The 27,021-nt window shown below is 39.4% G+C and overlaps 1 protein-coding gene across 1 annotated transcript in view; it reads left to right on the top strand.

Annotated features, from left to right (window-relative positions):
• The window catches only part of SNX24 (sorting nexin 24), a 144,365-nt gene that overhangs the window by 113,121 nt on the left and 4,223 nt on the right, over nt 1-27,021 (top strand). The window contains exons 4-6 of the mRNA XM_054589901.1: nt 22,534-22,628; nt 24,013-24,045; nt 24,576-24,640. Coding sequence (XP_054445876.1) covers nt 22,534-22,628; nt 24,013-24,045; nt 24,576-24,640 — 193 coding nt within the window. The remainder of the gene's footprint in view (nt 1-22,533; nt 22,629-24,012; nt 24,046-24,575; nt 24,641-27,021) is intronic.

The following is a 27,021-nucleotide window of genomic DNA, read 5'->3' as shown; positions in this document are numbered from 1 at the left end:
GTGCTATGCTAAAATTCATAACTCAGCTGGAGAGATCTAGTTAAAATGGAAAAAATTTCAGGTTTTGTAGTGCTTTGTATTCTGATATGAAATAGTCTTGAATTGAGGGCTTTTATACGGTAGCATCTGTGAGGTGATACAGTTTTCTTTGTTGGGAGAGAAGTATTCTGTCTGAATCAATTGTCAAGAGATTTAATATAATAAAGCAGCTTGTGGTATTACTAAAAGAAACTGCACAGGAAATTCCCATAGCAGTTCGTTTTTAGAAGAAAAACTGAATTCACCTGAAACATGAATACACTGAAAACCACGCCTGAATAAGAGAACTTAGAGCCAAAAGGGTTGCTGTCCAAAGGTTCGCATCAGTGATCTCATCCAATATTTGTCTTTGAGATTCTAAAAGGCATATAAACAAAAATTACTTTTTCTTGAGCTTTGAGAAGTACTGGCTTGAATCAGTAACATCGAAGCCTGTTGAAGTCAGTATTTTGATTTAATTCAGTGAGAATGTGTTCTCCTATTTAATCTACAAGGTAAACATAATTTACTCCCTTCTAAATGGGAGTCTTTTCTGGAAAAAGAGCCACGTCTACCACTGTGGATTTCACAGGTTACAATCAGAGTACCCCCACCACTTGCCCTAGCGAACAGAGGCCAGGTATTGATTAACTATCACGCTGGCATCAGAACTACTCTTAGGATTCAATTTTTTTGTTGTTTTGCATATTTTATTGATCAAAGTGGTAAATGAGCATCAAGCGTGCAAGAAGACGATGAATTGTTTACTTGCATAAAATAACCTTTCAATAAGGGAAGATGCATGGCTCACACTCTGGTTCTGTTCTGCGGCCCGAAGCAGATGGCATTCAGCTGCTATTGATTTGCTTCCATAGTTAAGGAGCAGCCTGCAACCCTGCGTGCCCACTGCATTGTGAAAGGGGGTGTAGATTTGGGGCAGGAGGGAAGCCAAAAAGGACTGACTAAGCCTCCCTAAAATGCTAAGGGAAAAAAAATCTTGTTTAGAAACCATGAATATCTCCTTAAATGACAACCTGAATTAATGCGACCATCAGATGTGTGCTGGTGCTTTTGAAGAACATTTGTGGTCATTGCTTATGCAGATGTTTCCCATGAATAACAAATAGAGTAATAATCACAGAATACTAATTTTACGCATATCCTATTTTTAAAAACTAAATAAAATCTTTCCTCCTGCCTTTGGGGTAAAATTAGGTAATTTTCAGACACCATGTAAAGGCCAGCAAGCACTGAGCCGCCCGGCCCTAAACATAAGTGTGCATGGAAGCCGCGCTGACAGCCCACTTCTTTACCAGTTGTGCCATCTCCGTTTAGACAGCCGTCCACCCGTAGCCTTTGTCAGCGATCACATTTGGTTTTGAAATGTCTTTCCATAATAATAGTTACAGATGTTGAATTTATAAATATTTTCCTTGAAGCTGTGTCCAACAATGACTTTACATCTCAAAAACTAGGAATAGGCTGACCTACCGGTTGAGGCTTTCTTTCCCTTCCAGGCTCATTAAATACCAAAAACCACTTGTCAAAAACAATGTGAACAAGTAGTAAATACACTCCCGCGATAAAATATGTATTTGTTACTCAGTAATATATGCATTAGTCAAGCTTAGCTAAGTAACTTAATGTTTTTGCAATTTGTAATTTTAAATATAAGTAAAATACTCAACAAAGATTTATAAGGAAGCGGCTTGCAGAACTCACTAGGTTCTACTTAATAAGCTGTTATTACAAATGATTATTCTAAAAGCATTCCCTTAAGTGTTATTCTTTCTAGTGTAAACATTTCATTGTGGCTATTTTCCTTATTTGTGGGGAAGAGAGGCAAGTTCTCTTCACTTGATCCCAATTGAACCGAGTAAACGTTAGCTCTGCCTCTTCCTCCTCCCTGCACCCCTACCCTGGCAATAAAGATTTTGGGAGGTGAATGTGAACTTAGTTTGTTTCTGTAACAAAAAGCAATCGCCCTTCCCATTTCTTTCTCTTCTCTTTTTCTGGTACCAGAAGACCCAACTAATTTCTTGAGCCTTTCCCATGAGAGACCCAGGCTTGGAGAGCAGCGGGGGTGTGAGGTGAGAGGCAGGCCTGAGGGCTGACGTGTTCCGTCGGTGGTGTGTCCTTGTTGGCCATAGCTACGTTTTCCCTACCCTGTGTCCCTTCCGGACCTAGGATGATGAAGAGAATATCCACTCAGTGCTTTCCTACAAACTATGAGCTTTCATTTCCAAGGTAGGGAAAGAAGACTAGCTGGCATCAGGTCGGTCACACTCGAAAGTTAGAGGGCAAAAGAATTCCTTCTCTTGGTACTCTCTGTGGGTGGGTAAGCAGGACAGGTCTGGGAAAGGAGAGTCCCGAGAGGGGCAGGGCCCCTGCTGCTGGCAATGTTCATGGCTTGTTTCAAACAAGAGCTGTGCCCAAGAGGCCAAGAGGGAATCAGCAAACAAAGTGCACATGATATTGTAGGAGAAAGCTTAGAGTGCTTCAAAACCAAGCTACCAACACTCCATTGGCATGCCCGTGTGTAGATTGTGAAAAAAGGAAGAGCAAATTATTAAGGTTAGGATCGATTGGCTCATTTAGATAGTTGGAGGTTCTTATTGAAATCTACTTAAAATTCCTCATTTTGGACTTGTCCCAATTCAGGTAAGACATTTAATTTTTTTGTCCATTTAGTATGTGTTTAGTGGATAAGTACTATTTCTATGTGACATACAATAATGTATACAAAAAGTGGCATGTTTAATTCAACTTTTATTAGAAAAAAATATTTTTTGCCATTCTTTTGGCAACATCTGACACCAAGTATGAGCCGTATTTAACAATCTTTTTATTGATCCAAGAAAAAGTTGGTCAGCACCTTCCGGTGGGTATTTAGCCAAATCAGCTGACAATTAGACTCTTGAATGTGAACTAAGGGAGAGTGAAAAGACAGAAGAAAATACACATTTTTAATGGCTTTACTGAGGTATAACCTGCATACCCTAAAATACACAGGTTGTAAGTGTACAACTCAATCATTTTTAGTAAACTTATAGAATTGTGTGACCATCAGCACAATCCAGTTTTAGAGCATTTTTGTCACGCCCCCAAATCTCCCTCATGCCCCCAGAATCTACTTTTTTGCCTGCATAGTGTGAGCAACTTTTATTATAAATTTGAAAAACCAAATACATGTTAACAATTGGTGGTGTCTCCCTTTTCTTACTTAGTAGCCTTTGAATCTCTACTCACCAGTCTGCTTTAAATTTGGAAGGTCACTTGCCCTTGAAATGTGTACCACTCTGAGTAGTTATGGCTGTTTCTTAACAGATGGCTGTTGGATCCTGCACTCCCGGAACAGTCAAGAGAATGGGGGCGGGGGGAGAAAGGCAGAAACAAAGTAATTTAATTCATTCTGTTTGTGCCTCATTCATTTCCTTTGGGACACACATTTATTTTCAAGGGAAGAGTGGCTGGTAGATTATAGAAATTTTGCCCTGGCTCCCCAGTAGTAGTTGAATTCTAGGGGGAAAGGGAAGGGAAACTTACATTTGTTGAGCACCCGCTGTGTTTCAAGGGCTTCCAGGGCTTCCTGCGTGTGAGGGAATTGAACTGAAGGAGCTGCTGTATCATATTCCACTGCCACTTACTGACCTGGTGAAGATAGCAGTGCCCTTTGTTTTGAGCAGTTGTTCTAGCTTGTGTGATCATACTCCATTTAGCATGCAAAATGTAATGTTTTGCAGCAAATTAAACTACTTTATCTATTACAAAAATTTAGAATTACAGGCAACTTAATTATTTTTCCTCCTGGGAGAAAAAAGATCTATGGGTCATCTGAATGGTAAATGATAACAAAGCATTTCTCACAGAATGAAATTTTATAGTTATCAAAATATGTAACATACTGCCAACAAATGAGAAAAAGATGCCATTGTTTAGAGGATATTTATTGAGCATTTACCATGGGAGCTGCCTGGCACAGAGCGAATTATTGACACATAATCTATGCCTTTGAGGAATTTGTTTTGGCCATTCAGATATCTAAACAACTACAATGTTAATATGTGTGTGAAAGAAATTAGTACAGTAATTCACAAATACTAAAGGGAGATCAATTTGGTTTGTTCTTTGAGTGGTCCTGAGAAATTACTTAGCTTTCAATAAAGCATTTTGGTAAAATAAAAACTGGCATTAAATTTAAAAGGAAAAATAATAAAGGTTAAGGAATCCATGGGAGATTTTCAATTTGTAAAAAATATTAACTCTTTTTTAAAGCTATTTCAATAATAATAACAATAGTAGTGATAATAATAAAAGGTACCACAAGTTAGTAATCTTCTTCTCCAAATAAAATCATAAATATTTACTTCCAAAACTCATCTATCAATTTCATTTAGAAATTGAGGAAATTGGGCTAAAGGAAGGTCCCATCTTTAATAAATATTTTCTTCTCATTTACCTAAAAGAATAATTATTAAATTAGTCCCAAAGACAGAAATGAATGCAACTCATATTTATGCCTAATAAGAAGCTCAAGTGAACTTCCTTGACATTATTGTTCATCACAGGTGTGGTAATTTAAGTTGTATTTTGATTAGTCTTTCACTTCCATTCCCTTTTTTTCTCTTGAAAGCAATATAACTTAATTTTGCACATCCTGCTGACTTTTGTATAACTAAAGGGCATCTCATATAGTCGCTCTTCTCTTTTGTTCTTTGCCAGCCTTAAGACAATTTGACAATGTGATTTTCAAGCATTTTTGAGTGTTTGGTTCTATCATATATCATATGCATAAAATAACCATTTTTTTTAAAGATTTGGATCATCTCAAAGTGAAATCCACTTGAGCTACTGGTCGGTCAAGGCAGACTTTCAGGCCAAGATCAGGAGTTTAGCTTATAGCGTTAGCATGACCGCCTAGTCAAACTTCATCAAGACCCTTCAAACACATGCAGCAAAGTAATGAACAGCTGTTTTAAAACTATGATTGTATTACTTCTATTTTTATTTAGAGTGAAGTTGATATATTTGAAAAGGTGTACTTTGGGATTGACTGAATATTTGTATTACTTGTGTAGCCACTCATCAGATTAATTGCAGAAGGCCACTGAACAATCACTGAGATCCTTTGGTTTGGCATAGTGGTCGCATCAGTGTTTTTTCCCAGGGTAATCCCTGTTTGAAGCCATTAGTGAAGAAATGCGTATCCTGTCAAAACTGGGTTTAGTGGTCGGGAGTTCAAACGTAGACACTCATTCATCCCTCCTCTGTCTGCAGCCAGTTCCCCCTTCAATGTGTATGATCATCGCAGTGATCTGTTGAAAGTCTTAATTTGAAAAGTAGGTTTTTCCCTTTAGATCATTAGGCAATTAATTTTTAAGACGTTAAACATTTTGGAGTGTATTCTAAGAGCAGCTACTTAGTGGAGCTGGGGATGCCTAGGAATAAAGAAGCTCCTAAAAATGAGAGCATTAACCCCACGTGCGCTGAATTCCCTGACCCTCCAGCTCAGACTTGAAGTGGGCACCTGCTGTTTAACGTAATTAGTTTCACAGGGAATGTCAGATCAGCCCTCAGGAGTTTGCTCTGACCCAAAAACTGTCATAAGAAAATATCAGTGAGACAAAACAAGAAAAGTTATCACAGTTGGGAAGCTTCTTCTCACTGCATTATTCATTATTTGGGGACATGCTTTACGAGTTCTATTTGGTATCTGGTTCTGTTGTTTTACGGTTGCAAAATTGTGCTCAAGAAAGGATTGCTCTGGCAAATAACTGTTTTCTTCTTCCCAAAATGAAGATGTGGGCTGTTAAAAAAAAATTAGAAAACACATGAAATTTAACAAGAACAAATTTCACAATCTTATGATAAAAAGATTTAAAAATGAAAGAAAAACTAAGCTTGTTAATTTTCAACCCATATTTTGTTTTTATTAAGAAGTGCACTGAATAAAGCTGTTTCCAGTTTCTCTTTTTATCCTCATGGATGTTTATCCTCCCTAAAGAGTCCCAATAAAGGGGTTGAAAAGGGTCTCGTTTGAGTCACAAGGTAAGTCTGACGTCAAGTGATAGCAATCACTGTTCTGTTTGGTTTATTTTTCACAAGACTTAGGTGAGCAGTTGCTTCTTTTGGTGGCAGTTCGTCATAAGCCACATCATCTAGACTCATGACCGCCTTTTCAGTTTGCCTCTGTCATCCTCCGTGGTTGAGGATAGCTCAAGTATTCAGCCACACCTTGGGGGTAGAGCTTATAGTGAGGATTAAGGTCACTTGTGAGGATTAAGTGACCAAATATATGTGAAACCACTTAGCAAGCCAGACAATATTATGTAGATATTAGATATAACCCTATATAACATACAGGGTTATTTTTCTTAGCAAATGCCTTGCTTAATTTCCTGCCTGTCTCTAAATCCTTGCCACCACATTCTGTAGCAACTGGGTCTCCAGCTGCTTTTGGTCAAAAACTTGCCGCAGAGGAATTTGTTACCTCCCAAAGCATAACATTCCAGGGGAGACTTTAGTTATAAAGTTTCTCTTTGTATTAATAAAAAATTTCCCTTCTCAGTATTTACCTGTGCTGGCCCTGATTCTGCCCCTGACACAACCCTTACACAGTCAGAACCCTGTCTTGGACGCAGAGGTAAAGGGTGAATGAGACAGCCCCCTAGACCTGTGCCCTTGGAGCTGGAGTTAAGTGGACAAAAAAACAAGGAAACATACAAAGGAAGTAGTTGCTAGTGCTATAAAGGAAACAAATAAGGGAGCAAGGAAAAGGTTCTCAGAGAGGGAAGGTGAGGGCTTGAGTTTGGGTGCTCAGAGGTGACACCTCTGAGGTGCTGTTTAGGCTGAGACCTAAGGCTGAGGACCTAACTGTGTTGAGCGTGAGAAGGCTGTGGGTGGACAAAACATAGGATGGACGGGTGGATGGATGGGTGGGTGGATGGGTGGGTGGGTAAGTGGATGGGCAGGTGGATGGATGAGAGGATGGATATGAGTAAATTGTAAACAAGCAGAGCAGAAAAAAGGTTATAGCTAAAGGACTAATTATTTGAGAAAGTTAAGAGGTGGGCGAAGAGCCAGAGTGTAACTAGAGGAAATGGCCTCTGAGAGAAAGAGGGGCACCTACTCCAATATAGCAGAGGGAGGGAAGTTGACAGAAAAGTAATACAGATAGAGTAGCGGGATGAACATGAGGGACGTTGAGCTAGGTGGCCTCTGTATTCTCAGTGAAGTATAAAGAGTGGTCACTGGCTGAGAGGGAGGGTGGAAGATGGGGTAAGGGAGATTCAAAAAAAGTGGAAAAGGTATGGAATGGGTAAAGGTGGTTCCTACAGAACATTGACTCTCAGGGTGTGGTTCCTGGACCAACAGCATCAGCATCACCTGGGAACTTGGGAACTTTTTAGAAATGCTGATTCTGAGGCCCCACCCCAAACCTACGGATGAGAAACTGGAGGTGGGATCCAGCAACCTGTATTGTATGTAGCAGGCCCTGCAGGTGATTACGATGTTGGCTAAAGTTTGAGGACCACTGTTCTACGGAAAAGTAGCAAAACACCATTCTGTGGATAAGAGTTTGAATTTAAACTGAAACCAGTTGGTTTATATTGTGTGGTTTTCTCACTGTGTTTAGCAGCTTGGGTGAGGCGTGGGCAAGAGATGCTAAGATTCGTCCGGAACTTGGGCGTCCTGAGTACAACAGAGAGAGGGGACTGTGGGGTTGGAGGCATTTCAGGGAACTGACTGCAATGCTAGATCATGAAACTGTTAAGCTGAATAAGGAGGGCAGAAAAGTCGGAGGGGGCTGATGGAAGTGGGAAGGTACTTCTGGGAAACCCCCGGAGATCTAAGACAGCCATCCCTCTTCCTGAGAAAGCCGTCCCTTCTTTGCCGCCAGCCAAATTTCCACTCATTCCACGCATTCACACATTCCTCCTCTTCTCCCCAGGTACTGCACATGCATGATTGTCTCTTTTCTATTTCATGGCTTTCCATGAATATCATAAAACTAATTTGTTGAAGCATAGATTATACATTCTCATAGTGTAGATTCTTTCTTTGTAAATTTCAGCTTTACTGAGGTATAATTGACAAAAGTGTAAAATACTTAAAGTGCACATCGTGGTGATTTGATATACATATATATTGTAAAAGGATTCGCCCCATTTGGTTAATTAACATAGCCATCACTTCACATATTTATCTTTTTTTTTTTTTTCCTGGCGAGAACGTTTACATCTGCTCTTTTAGCAATTATACAACACAATGTTATCAACTGTAGTTACCATGTTTTACATTAGATCCTCAGGTCTTTTTTTTTTTATTGCTTAAAGTTTGTTCTTAGGGAAGATTCTATATTTTATACCTAACTCCCATAACTCTGGGCACGATGATTTGTACATGACAGCCGATCAGTGCTTGGTGAATGAATGAATGAATGCATACATAAATGAACAAATGAATCTACCTAACCAAATTTCTTATTTCTGTTATCCCAAGATTAAAGAAAAAGTTCTTCAATGATTGACTTTCTCTTCTACTCTTTTTTATGTCAGTTAACTTCTACTTCAAATAGATATCAAGATCAACACCATTGCAAAGCGCTCTATATAGCAGAGCTAGGTCATGTCTGAACTCACTGGCCCACAGAGATAGTGCTTTGAAATATGACTGAATGAGCTCTGTGCAAAAATTCAATAGAGCAAATACTTTGACCTGTGTGTGTATGAATTAGTGCATACACTGAAAGGCCAGGAAGACGCAACATAGTTGGATTATTTACAAAGCACAAGCATTTTATAAAAATTGAACAATGACATGAGTAAAACCACATAAGCCCTGACTATTGGCTTATATGTATGGTTGGACATCATCCTGCAAGATTAAGAATTGCTGATTTGATTCCAGGTCAGGGAACATGCCTGGATTGCAGGTTCAGCCCCCTGTTGGGGAGCATATGAGAGGCAACCAACCAATGTTTCCCTGTTACATCGATGTGTCTCTCCCTCTCTTCTCCTCTCTCTAAAAATAAATAAATAAAATCTCTAAAAAAGACATGTAAGAAAATGTTTTCTTACATTAAATCAGCTACTTAAATTATTCAACTCTTGTAATGGGTTATTGTTGTTCATCTTATATTCCTACTACTACTAAGAATAACAATAACAAGTAATAATACTTATTAAGTGCCTACAGTATGCCAGGCACTGCAGCAGTTTATAAGCATGCATCTTCTTTCATCGTGACTACAACCTCTGAGGTAGATACCATTATCGACCCGTTGAAGCACAGAGGACCTAAGAAACTTTCCTAAGATTAATTCTAAACAATTTAAGTAAATAAATATTCAAAAGTGCATACAGTTCTTATAAACTGAAGCCACCTACCTCCCTGGCTCCTTTCGACGGCACAGTTAGCACACACTAGGGATGAGGGCGGTTTGTCTGGGCGACGAGCATGGGTAGAGTGTTACCCTGACCAGGTGGGTGGCTCGTTGCACATTGATCCCTCCATTGTACGTGGTCTTACCTTTGTGTGTTCCCTGCTCCTCCGCCTAGCACCGGGGTGTCTGGCTCCTCAGCAGCCAGGGCGCCACAGGCAGCCAAGAGCAGGGAGCAGAAATGAATCCATGTATGTTATCTGCAGACATTAGAGGCACATCTTAAAGCTTTTTGTTATTCATTTAATTTGTTAATAATTAGTGTTTCTCCCTCAAACTTGGTAAAGATCTTTAAGATGTAAAACTTCTGCTTGAAGATGTATACAGTCATTTTAACTCACTAGAGTATCTTGCTATCTCCTTTAATTGCTCTTAATAGAAAGCTGTTAAAAGATCATAAAATTTGTGATTAAAAGGACCTGATAAAGTAGAATTGTATTTTCTTCCACCAGCCAATGCTCAATTATTCCCTATTGCCCAATCTACGACGATTTGGGCATCTTTTGTAAAATAAGTTTAATGAAACACTCTTCATTTCCATGGGGATACTGTGTGATTTATTTAATAGACCCAGTTTGGTAGAATATTTTCTGGATAATCAGCTTACATTTTTTTTGTTGTTTTGTTTCGTTTCATCTCATTACTGATATGCTTGATTCTTTACTGTTCCATCATATGTGTTCTTGGCACTTGCTGTGTTAGGCAGACAAGCTCTTCATGTATTGGTTCTTTTCTTGTTTTTTATAGACAGTTCAAGGCATGTGAAAAACTAATTACTTTTTCATTTTTCATAGGCTATTCTTTATGCTGTGGACTTTTTTTTAAAGTAGTAAGTTAAAAATAGAATATCAGCATTGGTTGTTTTTTCTTCCCCTTCCTTCCTCCCTCCTTCCCTCCCTCCCTTCCTTCTTTCCTTCCTTTTATTCTACTCAGCACTAAAGTAGTAACAAGTAGAATAGTAGAGTCCGGACCAGTGTGGCTCAGTTAGTTGAGTGTCATCTCACAAGCAAAAGTTCACCAGTTCGATTCCGGTTAGGGCACACGCATGCATTACGGGTTCCATCCGAGGACAGGCCACGTATGAGAGGCGACCAGTTGATGTTTCTCTCTCACATTGATATTTCTCTCCCCCTCTTTTTCCAACTCATCCCCTCTCTCTCAAAATAAATAAATACATAAAAAAAGTAGAATAGCAGCGTTTTTTTTCTTTTCTTCTCTTTTTTTGTAAATATTCTTCCTAGTACTCTGTTCTATGGGCTAAAAGCAGGACTTTATGATCAGCAGAGGCAAGATGTAAAGCCAAAATGATAGCACTTAACTAAAATCGGGGTTTATTTTTCTCAAGCATATTATTTTCTTACGCATTCCCAGTAGCAGGTAATTGTGGGTTTGGGGGCAGGGGCTTCAGATTATTAGAGATTGGGTTGCATTCATTGTTTTGGCCTTCCCCTCGCGATCACAAGGTAGCAGCTGAGTTCAGTGATCATGCTCGTGTTCCAGGCAAGAGATGAAGGGGTGGTGAGACGGGCAAAAAGATGAGGGCTGACAGAGCCTGACTGTTCGCTTTTAGGGGGCTTTTTTGATCTCTCCCATCCAGTGACTTTCACTGACACCTTAGTGGCCAGATCAGTATCACATGGCAAGTGAGTAGGGAAAAGTAGGGCGGGGGGGGGGGATTGTTGTTGTTGTTGTTTTTTGTTATTGTTGTCTGCTGCGCCCCCCACCCCTAGCAAAATTGGTGTTCCATTAATAAGAAGGAAGGGAAGAATAGATCTCAGGTAGGCAACAGACAGCCCATACCGTAGTCTCCAGCAGCAGAGGGCAGGGAGAGAGTTTACGTGTTTCTGCTTAAGCGTGGAGAAGCTTTCTGTGCCTTCTGTTCCTACCTCCCAGGGATACATGGGAGTCTTTCAGAAAAGGCTGGTATGATCTGGAAAACCTCCAGGAAAGGGTCAATGTTCATTGTTGAGTGTAATTCCTGGAATAAACACCTATAATTTAACTCCAAGAGATGGGAGAATTTATCTTGATGTTAGGTTTGGGAGAAGGGCTAGAGGACATGATCTTTTTTCCATGGACTGAGAGAACAGTTTTCTACTAGGACCTACTGCCCAGTGATTAGCAGCCATGTAGGTTTTACTTTTACTCCTTGCTATTATGTCCCATCTCCCATGGTATAGTCTTTCTTCACTATTATTAGCTCACCTGTGTTTCACGTGATCAACTTCATTAACTGTATTTTTTCTTGCAGCCAAGAGGTCAAAGGCCTCTTCCCTTCCCTTTTTTTTATTATTTTCTGCATTGATTTGTTTTTAACTTTAGGTCTATGAACCATCTCTACAAGGGCCGCTTTTCATTCTTTATATCATTTGTCTGAGGACTTGCTTCTGCATCTTGAAAAAAGTCTCTAGCTCACTCTATTTCCCGCTATGTGTCCCCACTGAGTGCCATGTACTATGAGCTTTGCTCATCCAGAGATTTTTAATTCATGTAAAACATTAATTGCCTCACTGTAGCATTTAAAGAGGAGACTCATGGCAGTGCTTATAACTGGACAAGTACAAATTGGTGCCAAAGGTCTTCATTGAAAAAAAAAGATATTTTCCCACTACACTGTGTCTCAACGATAGTGTGTACCGAGCAAGGTCTCATCATCTAAACTGCACCACAGGAAACCCGTTTGGGCCAGAGCTGGGTCAAAGTGTACAGTGTGTAAAGTAAGAGGCTGCTAAATATATCAGAGAAATAAGCTAGGTAGTTGGGGGAATGTTTAAGGGACTTGAGAGAGCAAATTGTTTTCAAGCACTTTAAACACTTTAAAACATCGATTAATCAACATGCATAGGCTATGCTAATTGTAAATCTTTCATTAAAAACCAGTCTCCTGAGGCTTCCTCCAAGCAACATCTTACAAGCTTAGTTCTGATTACTATTTCTTCTTTAAAACAATAAGAAAGCACTTCCATAAGCATATTTTATAATTTATATTTAATGTAGTGTTTTACCGTATTCTTTGAATTACCAACTCAGTTTTGGTTTGCTTTTGCTTTGTAATACAGTTTTGTTTGTTTGTTTGTTTGTTTTAAAGATTTTATTTTTAGAGAGGGGAAAGGAGGGAGAAAGGGAGGGAGAGAAACACCCCCTACTGGGGACCCCGCCGCAACCCAGTCATGTGCCCTGACTGGGAATCGTACCTACAACACTTTGGTTTGCAGGCCAGCACTCAATCCACTGAGCTATACCAGCCAGGACTATAATACAATTTTATTCAAACGTGCCATTCTCCTGATCTTAGTTTTGACTTAAAAGTAAGTAGTTAGTTTATAATTGCTTTCAGAATTTTTTTTTTCTATTGGATCATCAAAATAAATTCTCGTGCCACCTATCCTTTGAGTCACATTGTTATTCAACATACAGTTAGGTAATTTAAATGAATCAAAAGTGTGTAAAATATGGCTTTAAAGTATTGTACCCAGTCAAAAAAGAATTGGGTTGGTCAGAGACAGTCAGATAGGTTTTGAAATGTTATGAGGCCAGGCTCTTTTGGATTTTACTCTTCGTGTTTTTAAATATAGGACAGAGATTAATAGAATTTGTTGCCTTTGTTCTTCTGGGAGTCTTTATATACTTATGAGAATTAGTTGAGATGTTAAGATAAATTTAAAATCTAAGGAAAATCAGGAATGTATTTTAAGGGAGTCAATTTGAATGGCTCCCTTAAATGTATGGGATAAATTAAATGTATAAATCCAGCAGAAACATATATATGGAAAGATAAAGGATTCCAATAAGCTTTAATAAGAAAAGAACTAACCTGTGTGGCACAGTAGTGCTGTTGTTCGCGCAGTAAATGTCACTAAGTATTTATCGAATGAATGAGTGACCCGGCGAATTGATACATCAGTGAATCAGTAGTTTTGGATCTGGCGAGACCTGGGTTCTGGCCTTGACTGTCTCCTAAAGCCTGAGAAACCTTGCACAGGTGGTTTAGCCATTCTGAGCCCCAAAATCCTCATAGATAGAATTTGGAGAGTGATGGTGTCTCACAGTATGATCAAAATGAAAAAAGATAAAGAACCTGGCACAAAGTAGGCATTAAATAAATATCATTGTTATAAACCATATGAAATTTGCCATATTTGGTAGGTTAAAATGAATGGAAGTTATTATGACTCAATCCAGTGTTTATCACATCACATAAAATGATTCTGAAATTTTGCAAAACAAACCAAAAAAACTAACTTACCCCAACCCGAGGGTTTAAGGAAAGTTTGCTAAGGGAGGTAACTCTAGAGCTGAGACTTGAGAGATACACAGGAGTTGGCCACTTGAAAAGTGGTGAGAAGGGCATTTCCAGTCAATGACTTAAACTCTCAAAAAAGGGTGAACTAGACTAGGGTAGACTGTTTCAATGGCGCTCTTCGGGTAGATGGGGCCTTACTAGCCGCGATGAAGTCTTTACAGCACTATAGTCAGAGGCGTGGGGTGCTGGCCTAGGCCTATATATCATGATCGAAAAAAATGTTTGCGCATAACACTCCAATATGTACACATTTAATAAGAAGTTATATGGAAGTAGTACTAAAAATCCACACATTAAAAAGATAGATTTCTTTATTTGTTTCATCTAAAATAGATATTCTAATATTTCTTTTCCTGAAACACAACTAATGGTCTTGCCTAACTTCCCACATATCTGTAACCCACTTTGGAGACAACTGGCATATGAAAAACACACTAAGCGTGGACAAAAGTTTTCGTAATACTTGTCAACCATGTTTTGTGAGAGTTCAAGATTTGTATTTCCAGTGTCTGCATGGTCTCAGAACCCTCGATATAAAATTTAATTATAATCATTGGCTCAGTGCAGATTATAACCCCAGAACCCCAGTCTGGGAACTGATTCCTAGGAGCAAATGCATCCGCTCATGGTGGCAGACACACCTTGAACCTGGCCTGGCCTATCCCAAGGGTACAGCCCTGCTGAAGATAAGCTCATGGATCAAAACTACAAAACACAGAAGAAAATAAACCGCTATGAGTGAGAGTCAACAAAACAGCAAGGTTAAACCCCAAGAACAAGTAAAAGGAGAGTTATTAGAAACACAACATAAAAAGGTCTAAAGTAACTGAAGGCATAAGAAACGATCAAGAATCTAAGAAAAACAGACTAGGCAGATTTGAAAAGGAACCAAAAATGAAAATGTCGTCGTTAGCATTAACTCAGTGGCTTGATTCAGAAGCGATTTAGAGCTAGCCCAAGAGAGTTTAATGCATGGCCCCTGGATCTGAGGAACACTTTCCGCTGCTGCCGCTATGGTCAAAATATAAATCAGACTGTGTTATGTGTACCTAGATTCCCCACTTAGCACCTACCCAGGTAACAGCACTCAATGGCCCCCAAATACAGAGAGAGGAAAGAGCAAAAGCCTTCCCAGGACCCAGAAGCCCCGCCCTGCCTGCCCACCTCTCAGCCTTCTATGTCATCTGCTCAGCTTCAGTGTTTTCGCAGGCCTGGCTGCACCGGCTGCCTTTCGGTTTTCTAATACTGTGCTTCCACCCTCCACTGGCTTTTGACCTTGCTGTGCATTGTGCCTGAAGTATCCCAGTCCTTTCATCCTATTAGTTCATTCACCTCCCAGCTGTAGGATCACCTTCCCAGCGAGGCTTTCCTTCACCCCACAGGTTAACAAGGGTGCTTTGTTCCTAACGCTTTCAACAGCTAGCTACTCCCCTTGAAGGTACTTGTTTCGGTCTGTAATCTCACATTCATTAGTGTGATTATTTAACACTCTCCATCTTCCCCACTAGACTCTGAGTCCTGGGAGGGCAGGACCATGGTTATTTGGCTAACCATTGTGCCCAGTGATTATACTTAGTAGGTGTTACATAAATGCTTTTATATGAATTAATACTCCAGAACATAAATTTTGATGTTTAAAATAGCTCAAAAGATGGTTGATTTTCCACTTTCTTTTGTTCCACGGTTAGTTTTGTCTTTTAGCCAAAGGATCACAAATGCTATTTCTTCTTTCAAATTATTCTGAAGCCAAATTACATTGTTTCTTTTTACATGTTTTTGGCCATCTTTAATAGGCCATCATGAACATTCACCTTTTAGTGCAGGTCCTCAGATTTCTTGCCTGATGGTCTGGAAAGACCTGTGAAACCATTGCACATGTCTGTCTGAATTCTGTGAATGTTGCAGTTTTCCCAGGCCCAGAACAGACATGTGTGCGAATGGTTTCTCTTACAAAAAGAAAGGTGCACCGTGCAGTAGGTTCTTCGGAAGCACCTCTCATTTGCATGTTTCTGGAGGTCACAAGTCTTCTTAGAGCTGTTTGCCGGCTGGCTTTTTAAAAGTGTTCCTTTGGTAACCTTACTGTGGCTCATTTGTGAAATCGTGAGCAAGTGCCAGGGAGTGAGGAAATGGAAGACTGGGGACTGCAAAGCCGCGTGCGCGTCGCTTTCGGTCCCAGAGGACGGTGACACTGCAGCCCACTTACTGCAGTGAGGAGGTATTGATTTTCCTCCCTCCTTGTTCTTAGCTGCACCTCTGAAGTAGGTGTGCTATGAAGCTTCTTGCCTGGTGAGGCGAGGAAAAACTGTCACGAACTTTGTCACCCCAACAATCGGACATTTCAAACGAAACTAGATGGAATAGGAAAAGGGCCTTAAGGACTTCTGGAAACCTCCCAACTTTGTTCAGTCCCCTGGCTTTTGTGATAAAGAGGTTCCCTGCAGTTTATAACAAACCTTGATAGACAATGGGAAAAAAATGTGGGTTTGTTTTTTTTTAAATGTTTTGAAAAGAGAATAAAAGGATCAAATCAGTGAAAACAACACAGCTTTGTGCAGCGATCTTGGAAGGTTAGCAAAGTGGTCTTGTCCAAGTTTTCAACGAGGTGTTCCATTCCCATTATAATTGGCTGCTGGGTAGGTTTGGACCTAACTAGAATGCCAGCGTTCGATTTCCCCGTGTCCTCAGTGGAGATGTGTCACCATTTATGCTCGCCTTAGTGACAATTTTCTAAAATGGAAACTCATGGGAAATCATTACAGTGTTTATATGTCTCCCTTGTCGGACGGCGTTATCCTGTGATATTTTACCAGTGTTTTCCACTGCATGATGGCATCTAGTGAAGGTTAAGTCAGAACAAGTCCCTCTGTAATTTTGTGACTGCATTTTACTTACCAAAGAAGAAAAGATAACTGACAATTAAGTATTTGGGATGTCACAGAAAGAACATGTGCAACTAATCAATGGTATCCTTTGGGAACATGATTTTATAAAGCTGATAGGGTAGAAAAATCGGGATTTTTGTGATTTGTGTTACATGATGATAATTGCACCTTTTCAATAAAAAAAGACATTTCTCCTGGAGTAAACATTGAGCTTTCAAGGGATGCTGGTAGCAATGCTGTTGTTTTTCTGCCCAAGCTCTGGCAATTTTTTTTAAATGTTTTTGCAGGGCATGAGATTTTTTTCCATTCTTGTAGTGTGCTATTTCTGAAAGAATATCTGGTTTATTTTAAGGAAAGTCATGTATTCTTCTGAAAATGGGTAACATTGTATAAAGATTAATTTTTTTTATTGTTTTTTATTTAATTTTTTTTTTGAATTTTTCCTGGGGACAGTTGATTATCCAGTTTTAATATTTATCAGAGTTAGATATACCAGTAACAAAGTCTGTTGTGTAGTATATCACACACTTGTTACAGTTCTTTGATTTAATCCTGTTTCCTATGTGCATCTTAGTATAACTTGATTTTTAGTCTACATACTTTTTAAGTGATAAATTGACAGGCATTTCTTTAATGAGTTTTTCTGCTAATTCTATACCTCTCCAGTCTGCAAGTGTCTGAAAAAGCAACTAAAAGCATTCAGAGCCCAGGATATTTAGAAGCTCTTACGATGCCCACTCTTTCCATACATGCACCTCTTTTGCTGGTTTTATTGCACAGGCTTCAGTTAGAGACAGATTTCTTCTCTGCTAGTTTACACAGTACATTTTTCCTGTTCCAGCAACTTTGAAAATCATCAGCCTCTCTAACAGAACGGTTAACTTAAAGACCACATATCTCCTTGCCCCTCCTCTGCCTCATTCCCGGCTTGGCACCCACTACTGTGTGATCTCATCCCCTGGAAGAAGATAATATTTCATTAAGTGGAGTGAGAGGATTGCTCAGCTCATTTTACACCTTGTTGGAAGCAGCACTCCTTGCTGACCAGCAGCACTTGTACAGAAACAGCTATTCTCCATCTTGGACGTGGGTAGTTAATTCTGCCTCGTATAATATTTGACTCAGTACTTATACCTGTAAATTTTAATTTCATGGGATTTATTATCAGTTTTTTTCCTCCAAATCATCATGTTCATTTTGAATTTTTGATGTTTTACTGCATAAATTTGTTGCCCAGCCATGCATCCCAACTCGCCTCCAGTGTCAGAACTCTGCCGTCAGAGTTACTAGTTAAACAATGAGGTAGCCCTGGGCGCGGGACCCATCTCTGCCCTGCAGTTCAAAATGCCCCTCTCATAGCAGGGGTAGCGTACCAGTGCCTCATCAGCTGTACTCGGACCCAGCAGCGATAGAGTTTAAAGCATATTTTCCTTCATGTTTTGCTAACTTTGGAAACCCTCAGAACCACAAATTGTTGAAGTCTAGAGTTACACACAGAGACACAGAAGCCACGAATATGACCTGCTTTCTATCTTCTGGGCAGCCGTCGATTTGAGTCTATCAGAAAGAATCCTTCACCAGGGTCGCCTCACTGGCAAACACACATGTTCAACCACAGCTCAGGACTGAAAGCGCTCATGAATTCTAATAGCAAAGCAGCACACACTGCAGTGGGATCCCAAATGACAAAGGAGAAGAAAACTCAAACAAGAAGGCAGCGTGTCCTTTGGGGAGCTGGCACGCAGCACAGGCCCGACAATGCCGCAGGCTCCAGACCAAATGAAAAGTGCACCCAGCAGCATTACTGCCACGTCGCAGCTAAAAGCAGGTGTCCTTCCCTGGGCTCTCAGGGGCCTGGGCGCCCGCTGCTGCTGTCAGCACAATTATGTATATATGTGTGTTTTTCAGCAAGCAAGATTCTTAGCTTTCATCCACTTTCCAAAGGGATCCATGAATCGCTGAGAGCCAAGAAGCTCTGTTTGCTAGATGGACAATAATCCAAACTTCCAAAACTGATAAAATAGGTTGATGGGAATGGAGACAAGGAAAAGACTCAAAGGAAACAGAATGAACATTTACTGAACGTTAACCGTGTGTCAGAGTCTCTTGGAGACACCATCCAATCCTCCCAAGAACCCTCTAAGGTAGAGTGCTTGTTTGAATCCACATCTTGCTCTAAAGCCACCCACTGGCCTCTCTAAAGAATGAAAATGACTAGTCATTGAAGATTGATCAAAAATAAGGAGAAGCAAGCTAAAACAATGTGGAAATGGGATTTGCTATTCAAAACTGTAATGTAAATATTTTTTAAAAAATTAAAATCTTGTCTATAAAATGAAGTTGGGTGGGTAAGAAGCTGGATGTGGGATGGCCCCAGGGTGCAGCTTCTGCAAGGAATGGTTCTTCTTGAGCAAAAAGCTTTTGGAGAAACTGAAGATGTAAATGGAACAGTCAGGAGGCCCTAATGGAAGAGTTGGGGGTGGGGGGTGGTCGCTGTTGGGTCTATCATGGCATGAGATCATGTGTTTATAAACCAACATATTTGGTTGAACTAATTCCTCTTTTGCATCTCTCTACTAATTCATGACAGTCCTTCACTTGTATATATCATATTAAATTAGGGAAATTCTATATTATGCTGCATCTCTGCTTGGGTTTAAATATTATTTTCTTACAATTCCTCTTAGCAGAGTTCAACAGATACTCCTACCACAAAACCGAAGGTTTGACTTAGCCCTCAATGCTGCTTTCTTGATAACTATAAATTTAGAAATCCGTGTTGGTCATTGCTTTATGGAAATTTTTGTTTGGAGCATATTCATTGAACATTCAATAGAAATGTTCACAAAATTCTGGAGTTTTCCACATTCCTGGTTTGTTTGTTTTTTTCTTTTACCAGTATATCTTACCTAAAACAATACTATCATCTATTTGGAATATTCTGTTTGGGGGAGGCTAAGCAGGATTAATTCCTGTCCTGGTGTTGCAGTGTAAACAGCTTTTTCCTGTCTTTTGTCATTAATGATCATGCTGGAGATGTAGCCAGTGCATTGTAAGCCAATCTGTCAAGGCAAATAAACAATTCACCTTGTTAAAATTCCCTAAATCTTGCATTAATAAAACCAAAGTAACCCCCTGAACACTCAAGAGATGTCTTCCTCCATACTGCAGTGATGGATGACATGTCTAAAGATCCTGGAAATTAAGTAGTTCAGGTCATTAAAAGTGTCCCACACTTGTTATTGATTTAATTTATTTTAAAAGGTGGGGGTGGAGATAAGAATGTTACCCACCCCCGTCCCCATTTTTTTTTTTTTAATCTGAAAGCTACCACTTGTACACATAATTAAAACTATTGCTTGGGTGAACAGCTCTGTATTTGTTACATTAAGCTTTACTATTCAAATAGGTGTTATGTTACTCTCTTAATCTGATAACTAGAAACAAGTAGATTATCATTGTCACTTGTGTTAAGGCACATTTCCTTGGAGCTTCATATATATAATGATTGCTAGAACCTAGGGTTCTGGGCACCCCCAACATTTCCTCAGTAGGTAAAAATTCAGATGAAGGTCATTTAATTGAAGGAAATTAACTGAAATAATAATGAAAATATGCCTATGGATAGAGGATTTTTTTTCCCCTATGAATTTTTCTTTTTCTTGCTTTTTTTTTTTCTAGAACTCAAGAAATGAATAAATATTTTAGATAGATGTAAGGATAGATGGATGGGTGGTTGGGAAAATATTTAGAGAGTGGTAGACTTTTTCAGTTCTATATATATAGCTACATTCTAAGGCAAGTTTAGGCTCTGCGTGTTTTGTTTACTTATCATTATCTTTCTCTACCAGCCCGCACTCTACTGGACTGTTGTATTCACTGCCCTATCCCAGTACCTAACCTAATAAATAGATGCTGTTTACCTATTCAATAAATTATAACCCCAAAATACTGATCTTTGTTTCTCTTGTTTATTCCTTAAGCTTCAGTGGATACAGTAGGCTATGTAAAGAAGAGTAACAGCCCCAGAGAGGACTGGCTCTTGAGAAGACCCCTCTCCAGGGACCAAATGGCAGGAGGGTTGAGCATTAGTGTCGCCCAGAGGTCGGCCCACTTGGGCTGGCCACCTGATTCGTCGCTCACTCCATTTACATGTCCTGAATTGGGTGACAGTATTCCAAAACCCTGTAAGAAATGGGAAGCTCAGAATATAAATTATGGCTAAAAACAATACATTATGTAGAAGTTTGTGTATACAAGATATATATATGTAATTTGACCTTACTTTTATCATTTGTTATATATTGGGTTAGCCAAGAAGTCCATATGTTATTTTCTGTAAAATAAAAGACATATTTTTCATTTTTACCAGTAACTATTGATTTGGATATTTTGAGCGTGTCAGCTATCTCCTGCATGGTGTAACATTGACTGCTCTCAGTTAAGGTCTCTATTTGATCGCTATCAACTTCAACTGGTCTTCCCAACCATGGAGCATCGTCCACTGAGGAATCTCCAGCATGAAACTCCACAAACCACTTGTGACACGTTCAGTCAGGCACAGCACCTTCTCCATACACTGCACAAATCGTTTTTTGTGTTTCAGTAATGTTTTTACCTTTCTTGAAATAATAAAGCATAATATGCTGAAAATGTTGTGTATCTTCTTCCATTTTCAATATTAGATTGGCTGCACAAAAATTCACCAATTTTGATGTTTTTTTAAATGCATGCTGATATGACAGTTGTCACAATACAGTCTAACAAAATTGTTTCAAATGAAGTTAAAGACAACTAAGCACTGCTAGAGCCAACGTATAGAAAAAACTAAATGAACTTTTGGGCCAAACCAGTACTTTACGTATCACCTTGCAGAGCAGATCCTGGCCAGCTGTGTGAATGATATATTCTCATTGTTCTTTAAAAAACATGTGTTTATTGGGGGTGGGGAGGAACAGCCATGGTAAATAATGAAAATGACTCTTGAAAATAGATTAATTTCAGAGATTAATTTCATTCTTTGATGCTTTTTCCATGATCTTTGCAAAATAAAGAGGGAAGGACAAATGTGCAATCAGTTCACACCCTCTGGCCTGATCTTTTTAACTCTTTTTAAAAAGTAGAAGCATATAAAAATGCACTCTATAGTTCTCCATTAAATTTCCCTTTGAAATTGCATGATTTGGATATCCGAGAACTGACATGGTTATGCCATTATGCCACCTCTTTAGCAGAGCTCTGTAAATGGAACAACTCTATAGATTTTTTTTCAGCATATTCACTGATTTACATTTAGTGGTAAAGTTGTTTCTGACCCTTTAAGTGGAGCTGTCCAAATAGCAATAAATGTCCGCTGATCCTAATGGTGAAACAGGTGATAGCTGAGGGATCTTGACTAAATCTTCCAGTTAAAAAAGCCATGTCTAGCATTTTCTAAATAGTAGTGATCTCTTGTAGATACACACACACCCTCCCCCCCAAGCCATGTTGTCACTCAGTAAGGAAAATTTAATGTACATATTGTAACAGTTTTGTTGATAGTGTCATAGGTTTTTGAAATGATTGCTCTGGATTAGAATCTGTATGAAGGCAGGAACTGTGTCTGCCTGGTGCCCCCATATGTTTCCCTTATCAGCGTCTGAATAGTAGCTGCTTTGTAAATACTGTTTGGGTGAAAGAATAGATAAAATAGATAAAATTTGCTGCCGCTGAATAAAATGTGTGTCAGCCTGAAATCTTGGCAGGTAAAATGGGGACCATGCCTAATATTGATGGTGAGGAATGACGCTGGTTACAACTTTGATGGATGGTTATGACTTTTTGAAATAGTTCATTTGATTGATTGCCTGGCAAACTTTACTTTCTAAATCTGTTTTCTGCTTTCACAGGCTGTCATTTTAGAAAATGAAGAACTTCCCAAACTGTTTCTTGATTTCTTAAACATACGGCACTTGCCGTCCCTACCAAAGACAGAGAGTTGTGGGTAAGAATTGTTTACTTATTGGACATGTATTTTATGTTACTCTTCAGTCAGTTATTGGCCTAACAAATCTCCCCCAGTGGTGCCAGAAGGGGCAGTCTGGCCGCACCCATCCTCTGGCTTGGGACAGCACTCGCTGGCCCCCTGCTTGTAGTCAAAGGAATACCTTCTGAAGCCTCCTCGCCACATTGCGATCCAGGCACCACTGTGGCCCAGCAACAAACGCTCAGTAATGCATGTTTAGACTTGAGGAACTCACTTTTTAAATTATTCTACTACATGGGACAATGTTCCACGATGGGAATTGGGAATCTAGATATCCTGTTTATGGACTAATATGTTTATTTGTACACATGTGAGCGAAGTCTGTATATCCCCTTGGCACACCTATATTCATATAATTTTGAAGTTATAAATGACCTTAAAGATTACATACCTGACTCCCTTTATTTTAGAGTTGAGCTTTCCTAAGGTCTCCCTCATTGTAGCTGGCAGAGCCCCAGCCTTCCAAGTTCTCTCCCCCACTGCGAAAAGTTCCCTCAGGAACCTTTAATGCCAGCTATAGAGCCTGACCCCTGTCTACCAAGGGACCAGGCCTTTAATATCATCGGCCATCGGGAAACATTTCTTCAGAAGGATTAACTCAGAAATAAGCTGCTCGCCCAGCTCTGGGCACCTCACTTGTGTTGAGCCTATTACTGAAGGTGGTCGGCAATATCCCTGACATATTAAATCCATTTACAGAGAAATATATCATCTCAAACTCTCTGCATATTCAAATGGGGAAGATGCTTTTATCCATTTTTCTGTCTGCCTCCAGACCTGCCTGAAGGACCCACACTAACTATAAGACGTTCAAGCTAAACATACCCAAACTCCTCTTAAATCCACTGTCTGCTGAGTGAGAGGCAGCAAATACCTGTCACAGCCACCTCACCAGCAGTGTTTACCTTCTGTCACCCCAGAGCAAGGACTGTATGCCCAGCTCACCAGATCATATGTGTTGTCAGTGTGCCCCAGCGTGTCCTGTTCTAACTTGCACGTGTTTGCTGGGAGGTTGGGACTCATACACAGCTGTGTATTTTTAAGAAGAGATGTTGGAAATGGCAGTGAGTGAAATCTTTTCTCCATTATATAAATTTAGAAGTAAAAGTATAGGATTTTAAAGTGGTCTTTAGGAAAATCGAAATTCAAGAATATTGCAGTCTTAAGATTCCTTAGAACGATGCACCAGCAACGCGGTGGTTCTGTGTAATCACCTTAATCCTTTTCAGAATGTCTCCCAATTTAGAGCTTTAGGAATACTGGCTATGTTTTTTCTTTGTTGGCATCAACACTGACCCAACTTATATGGCTTTTTCTTTTTCTTTTAAAAACATCTTTTTAGATCTTTTGATGAGACAGAATCGGAAGAGTCAAGGTAAGAACTAACAGTAGTCATTTGGGAGTTATACTGTATAAATCAAGAAAAGGGCTGTGGTTTTGTTAAAGGTTTAGTTACCAGGGTATAAGTGCTTTAAGTCATAGTTTTTTCTTGGAAACCTTTGTTGGGGAATTGATTTTAAGATGATAAATATTTGATAGGAAGTTACAGAAGTAACCAGTTCCATCTAGGAATAAAAGAATCAGAGCCCTACATTGTTCCATACAAATAATAAGAATACTGTTTTTATCAATAATCATGCTACCACATGAAAAAAAACACTTTTCAGCAATGATTTATTGTATAGATTGTATATCTGCTTCAAATTCCACAAAGAAGTGTTGGGAGATGAGTGTAGTACCAGTTTGTTCCCTCCAACTCTGCTTGCTATTACTCACCCACACTGTTAGATACATAAACCTTGAGACGTCCCTGCACAGCAGTTTGATCCCCTCAAAGCTAGTTTGTAGTGTTTTCTGTTTACTGTCGTCCCCTGATGCTGACATGCCTGTTCTTGACCTTTCCAGCAAACTGTCCCACCAGCCGGTGCTGCTGTTCCTCAGGGATCCATACGTCTTGCCTGCAGCCAGCGGTAATCAAACCTGTCATCTGCTAACAGCTCTTTACTGATCTGACCCTGCACCACATAAACCACGTTTTTAATACAGGTCTAACAGAGTGTCATTGGTCCAGGGCTTAATAATCTGCCAATAAACCAGTGCTCTTGGTGTAAGAGACATTCAGAATTTTAATTGGGGTAGGCCTTAGGTGGAAATATAATTTTTCTTTCTCTCTTACCAGGCTATTTTTGAATTAGAGTAATAACGAAGGAAGCTATTTTGTTGCCTGTAATTTTTTTGGTGGTATTATTTTGGCCTCTAGTTGTTTTCATCCTGATGCTAGTATTTGAATCCAAGGCTCTTGTCCTTTTTAAAAATGCTACTCCCCAAAAGCTGCATGTATACGTTGGTTGTGTATCTCCATTTCCATTTAGATTACAGCATCTTTGATGGTCAAATATATATTTTTAGAAGTTGTATATTTAAATACACTGAATAATTTAAGTGTAAATATAATCAATATATTAGCCTGAGCCCTTTCTTTATGCCAAGAAATTTACATGAGTCCCTTTCAAAGCATTTCATGGTGCACCGCTTCATGAGTGCATTCTCAGACATTATCTCACTTAATTTCCATAACAACATTATGAAAAAGACAGAGCAGGTATCCTCATTGGTTAATGAGAGAACTGGAGCTCAGGGAAGCACCTGCCTTGTCCGGTTTCACATGCTGATGCGGGGACCCCTTGTTGCTGAATTTCTCCTTCTGTGCACTTTGCATATAGTAAGTTTTCAGCCTTTGTTTCTGAGAGCAACTAAATAGCATAGCAACAAAATAGCTATAGATAAATTACCTATTGAAACCATACCTACATTCTGACAATAAAAGCTTATTCCCAGGAAGAGACAGGGGGTTGTTCTGGGTAGCAGGGCTACATGTACTCAGATCACCCCCTTAGCTGTCATTTGGAGAAGGCTGGCTAGGGTGCAGCCTGTTCTGCTGAGGGACCGTTCCTAGCACCCTGCCCAGAGAGACCTGCCCTTGCTCTGTAAGAATATGGTCTCATAGGAGGCATTATCTTTCTTTAACATTTGCTTCCCATGTTAACAAATATGGATGTTATATCAGTTGATGTTGTGTTAACAAAATGTTATATTTAACACATACTCATAATGTAATCTCATCCAGATTAAATGGGCAATGTTTTATAAAGCATTCTTACTATCTTTAAAAATGGTTTCACAGGTACTCTTTCCAGGTATTGTTCATACTCAGATATTTTATGCATTTGACTGAAATTCCTATAGAAGCATAGAGTGGCATAATCATTGTGGACTAGAATCACTGAGGTATTTTATGGAAGAGGGAAGATATTTTATGACCCTTAAATGCAATTTATCTAGCTTATTAGACATCATGTGCTATGCACCTGGCTTGACAATGAAGAACAGGGGGAACTTCCTGGGAAAGGACATTGGCGGGCAAATGTCTGGAGCTAGAAAGAGTAAGAACTATGTATCATTTGTAGAATGTTGGTGTGGATGAATGACTTGCACAGAAAGGGGGTTCTTGTTTGAGAGTAAATGAAAATCACAGATTTGATGGACAGGAATTCGGGAAGGAGCGAACACTGAGTTTGCAAGGGATGCTGGTAGCAGTGCTGTTGTTTTTAGCAATATTTTTGTAAAGGCTTCCATAGGACAAGATCTATTTTCATGGGGTTTTGGCCAACCCAATTTCATAACTCAGGTTCCTGCTGCCCTAAAAGTATTTATACTAGTGACATAGTCTTGCAAATCTTTAACATTCAGTTTAAAGATAAATTGTGCTTACATCACATTTTGTTGTCCTGCCTCCTAACAAAATGTTACGGTTACCATTCCAGAGGATATGGATGTGAATACAGAAATATCTTATCAGATATATTGACCTTCACAAAATTAGAGGAGGGTCCATCTTTAAATCTCTAACAGTTTAACATTATCCTCTTATAAAATGCTAATAGTGAAATATTATTCTTTCATATGCTCTTTGGCCTTTGTTTTGACTTTTCTGAAACTTAGAACAACTTTTGCCAAGGTCCCCAGCGACTGTAGTGTAGCTAAAGTCTATGGACATTTTTTTAGTCCTCCTGTTACTTAACCTCTAATCAGCTTTAGCCCTTTCTCCTCCATCAAACATCATCTTCCCTTGGCTCTCTCACTTTTCTACTGTTCTTCAGCTCTCTGGTAGCTCACCTGAAGGCTGTCATAGACTCTTCTCACATGACAAAATTTTTTTTAATAATCTCCTCCTTGCTTGTGGCCTTGATTACCTTGTGTAGACCGCTGAGTCACCATATCCTATTTCTATCCCAACCTCCTGTGAGCTCCAGGATCTTACCGTGGTTACCAGGCCCACATTCCTGCTGGG

This window comes from Pteronotus mesoamericanus, unplaced genomic scaffold (genome assembly GCF_021234165.1).
Source record: "Pteronotus mesoamericanus isolate MK-2021 breed Mesoamerican mustached bat unplaced genomic scaffold, CSHL_Meso_final scaffold_167, whole genome shotgun sequence".
NCBI classification, from domain to species: Eukaryota; Metazoa; Chordata; class Mammalia; order Chiroptera; family Mormoopidae; genus Pteronotus; species Pteronotus mesoamericanus.
Note: the sequence above shows the minus strand (reverse complement) of the source record. Positions and strands in the feature narration are given on the sequence as shown.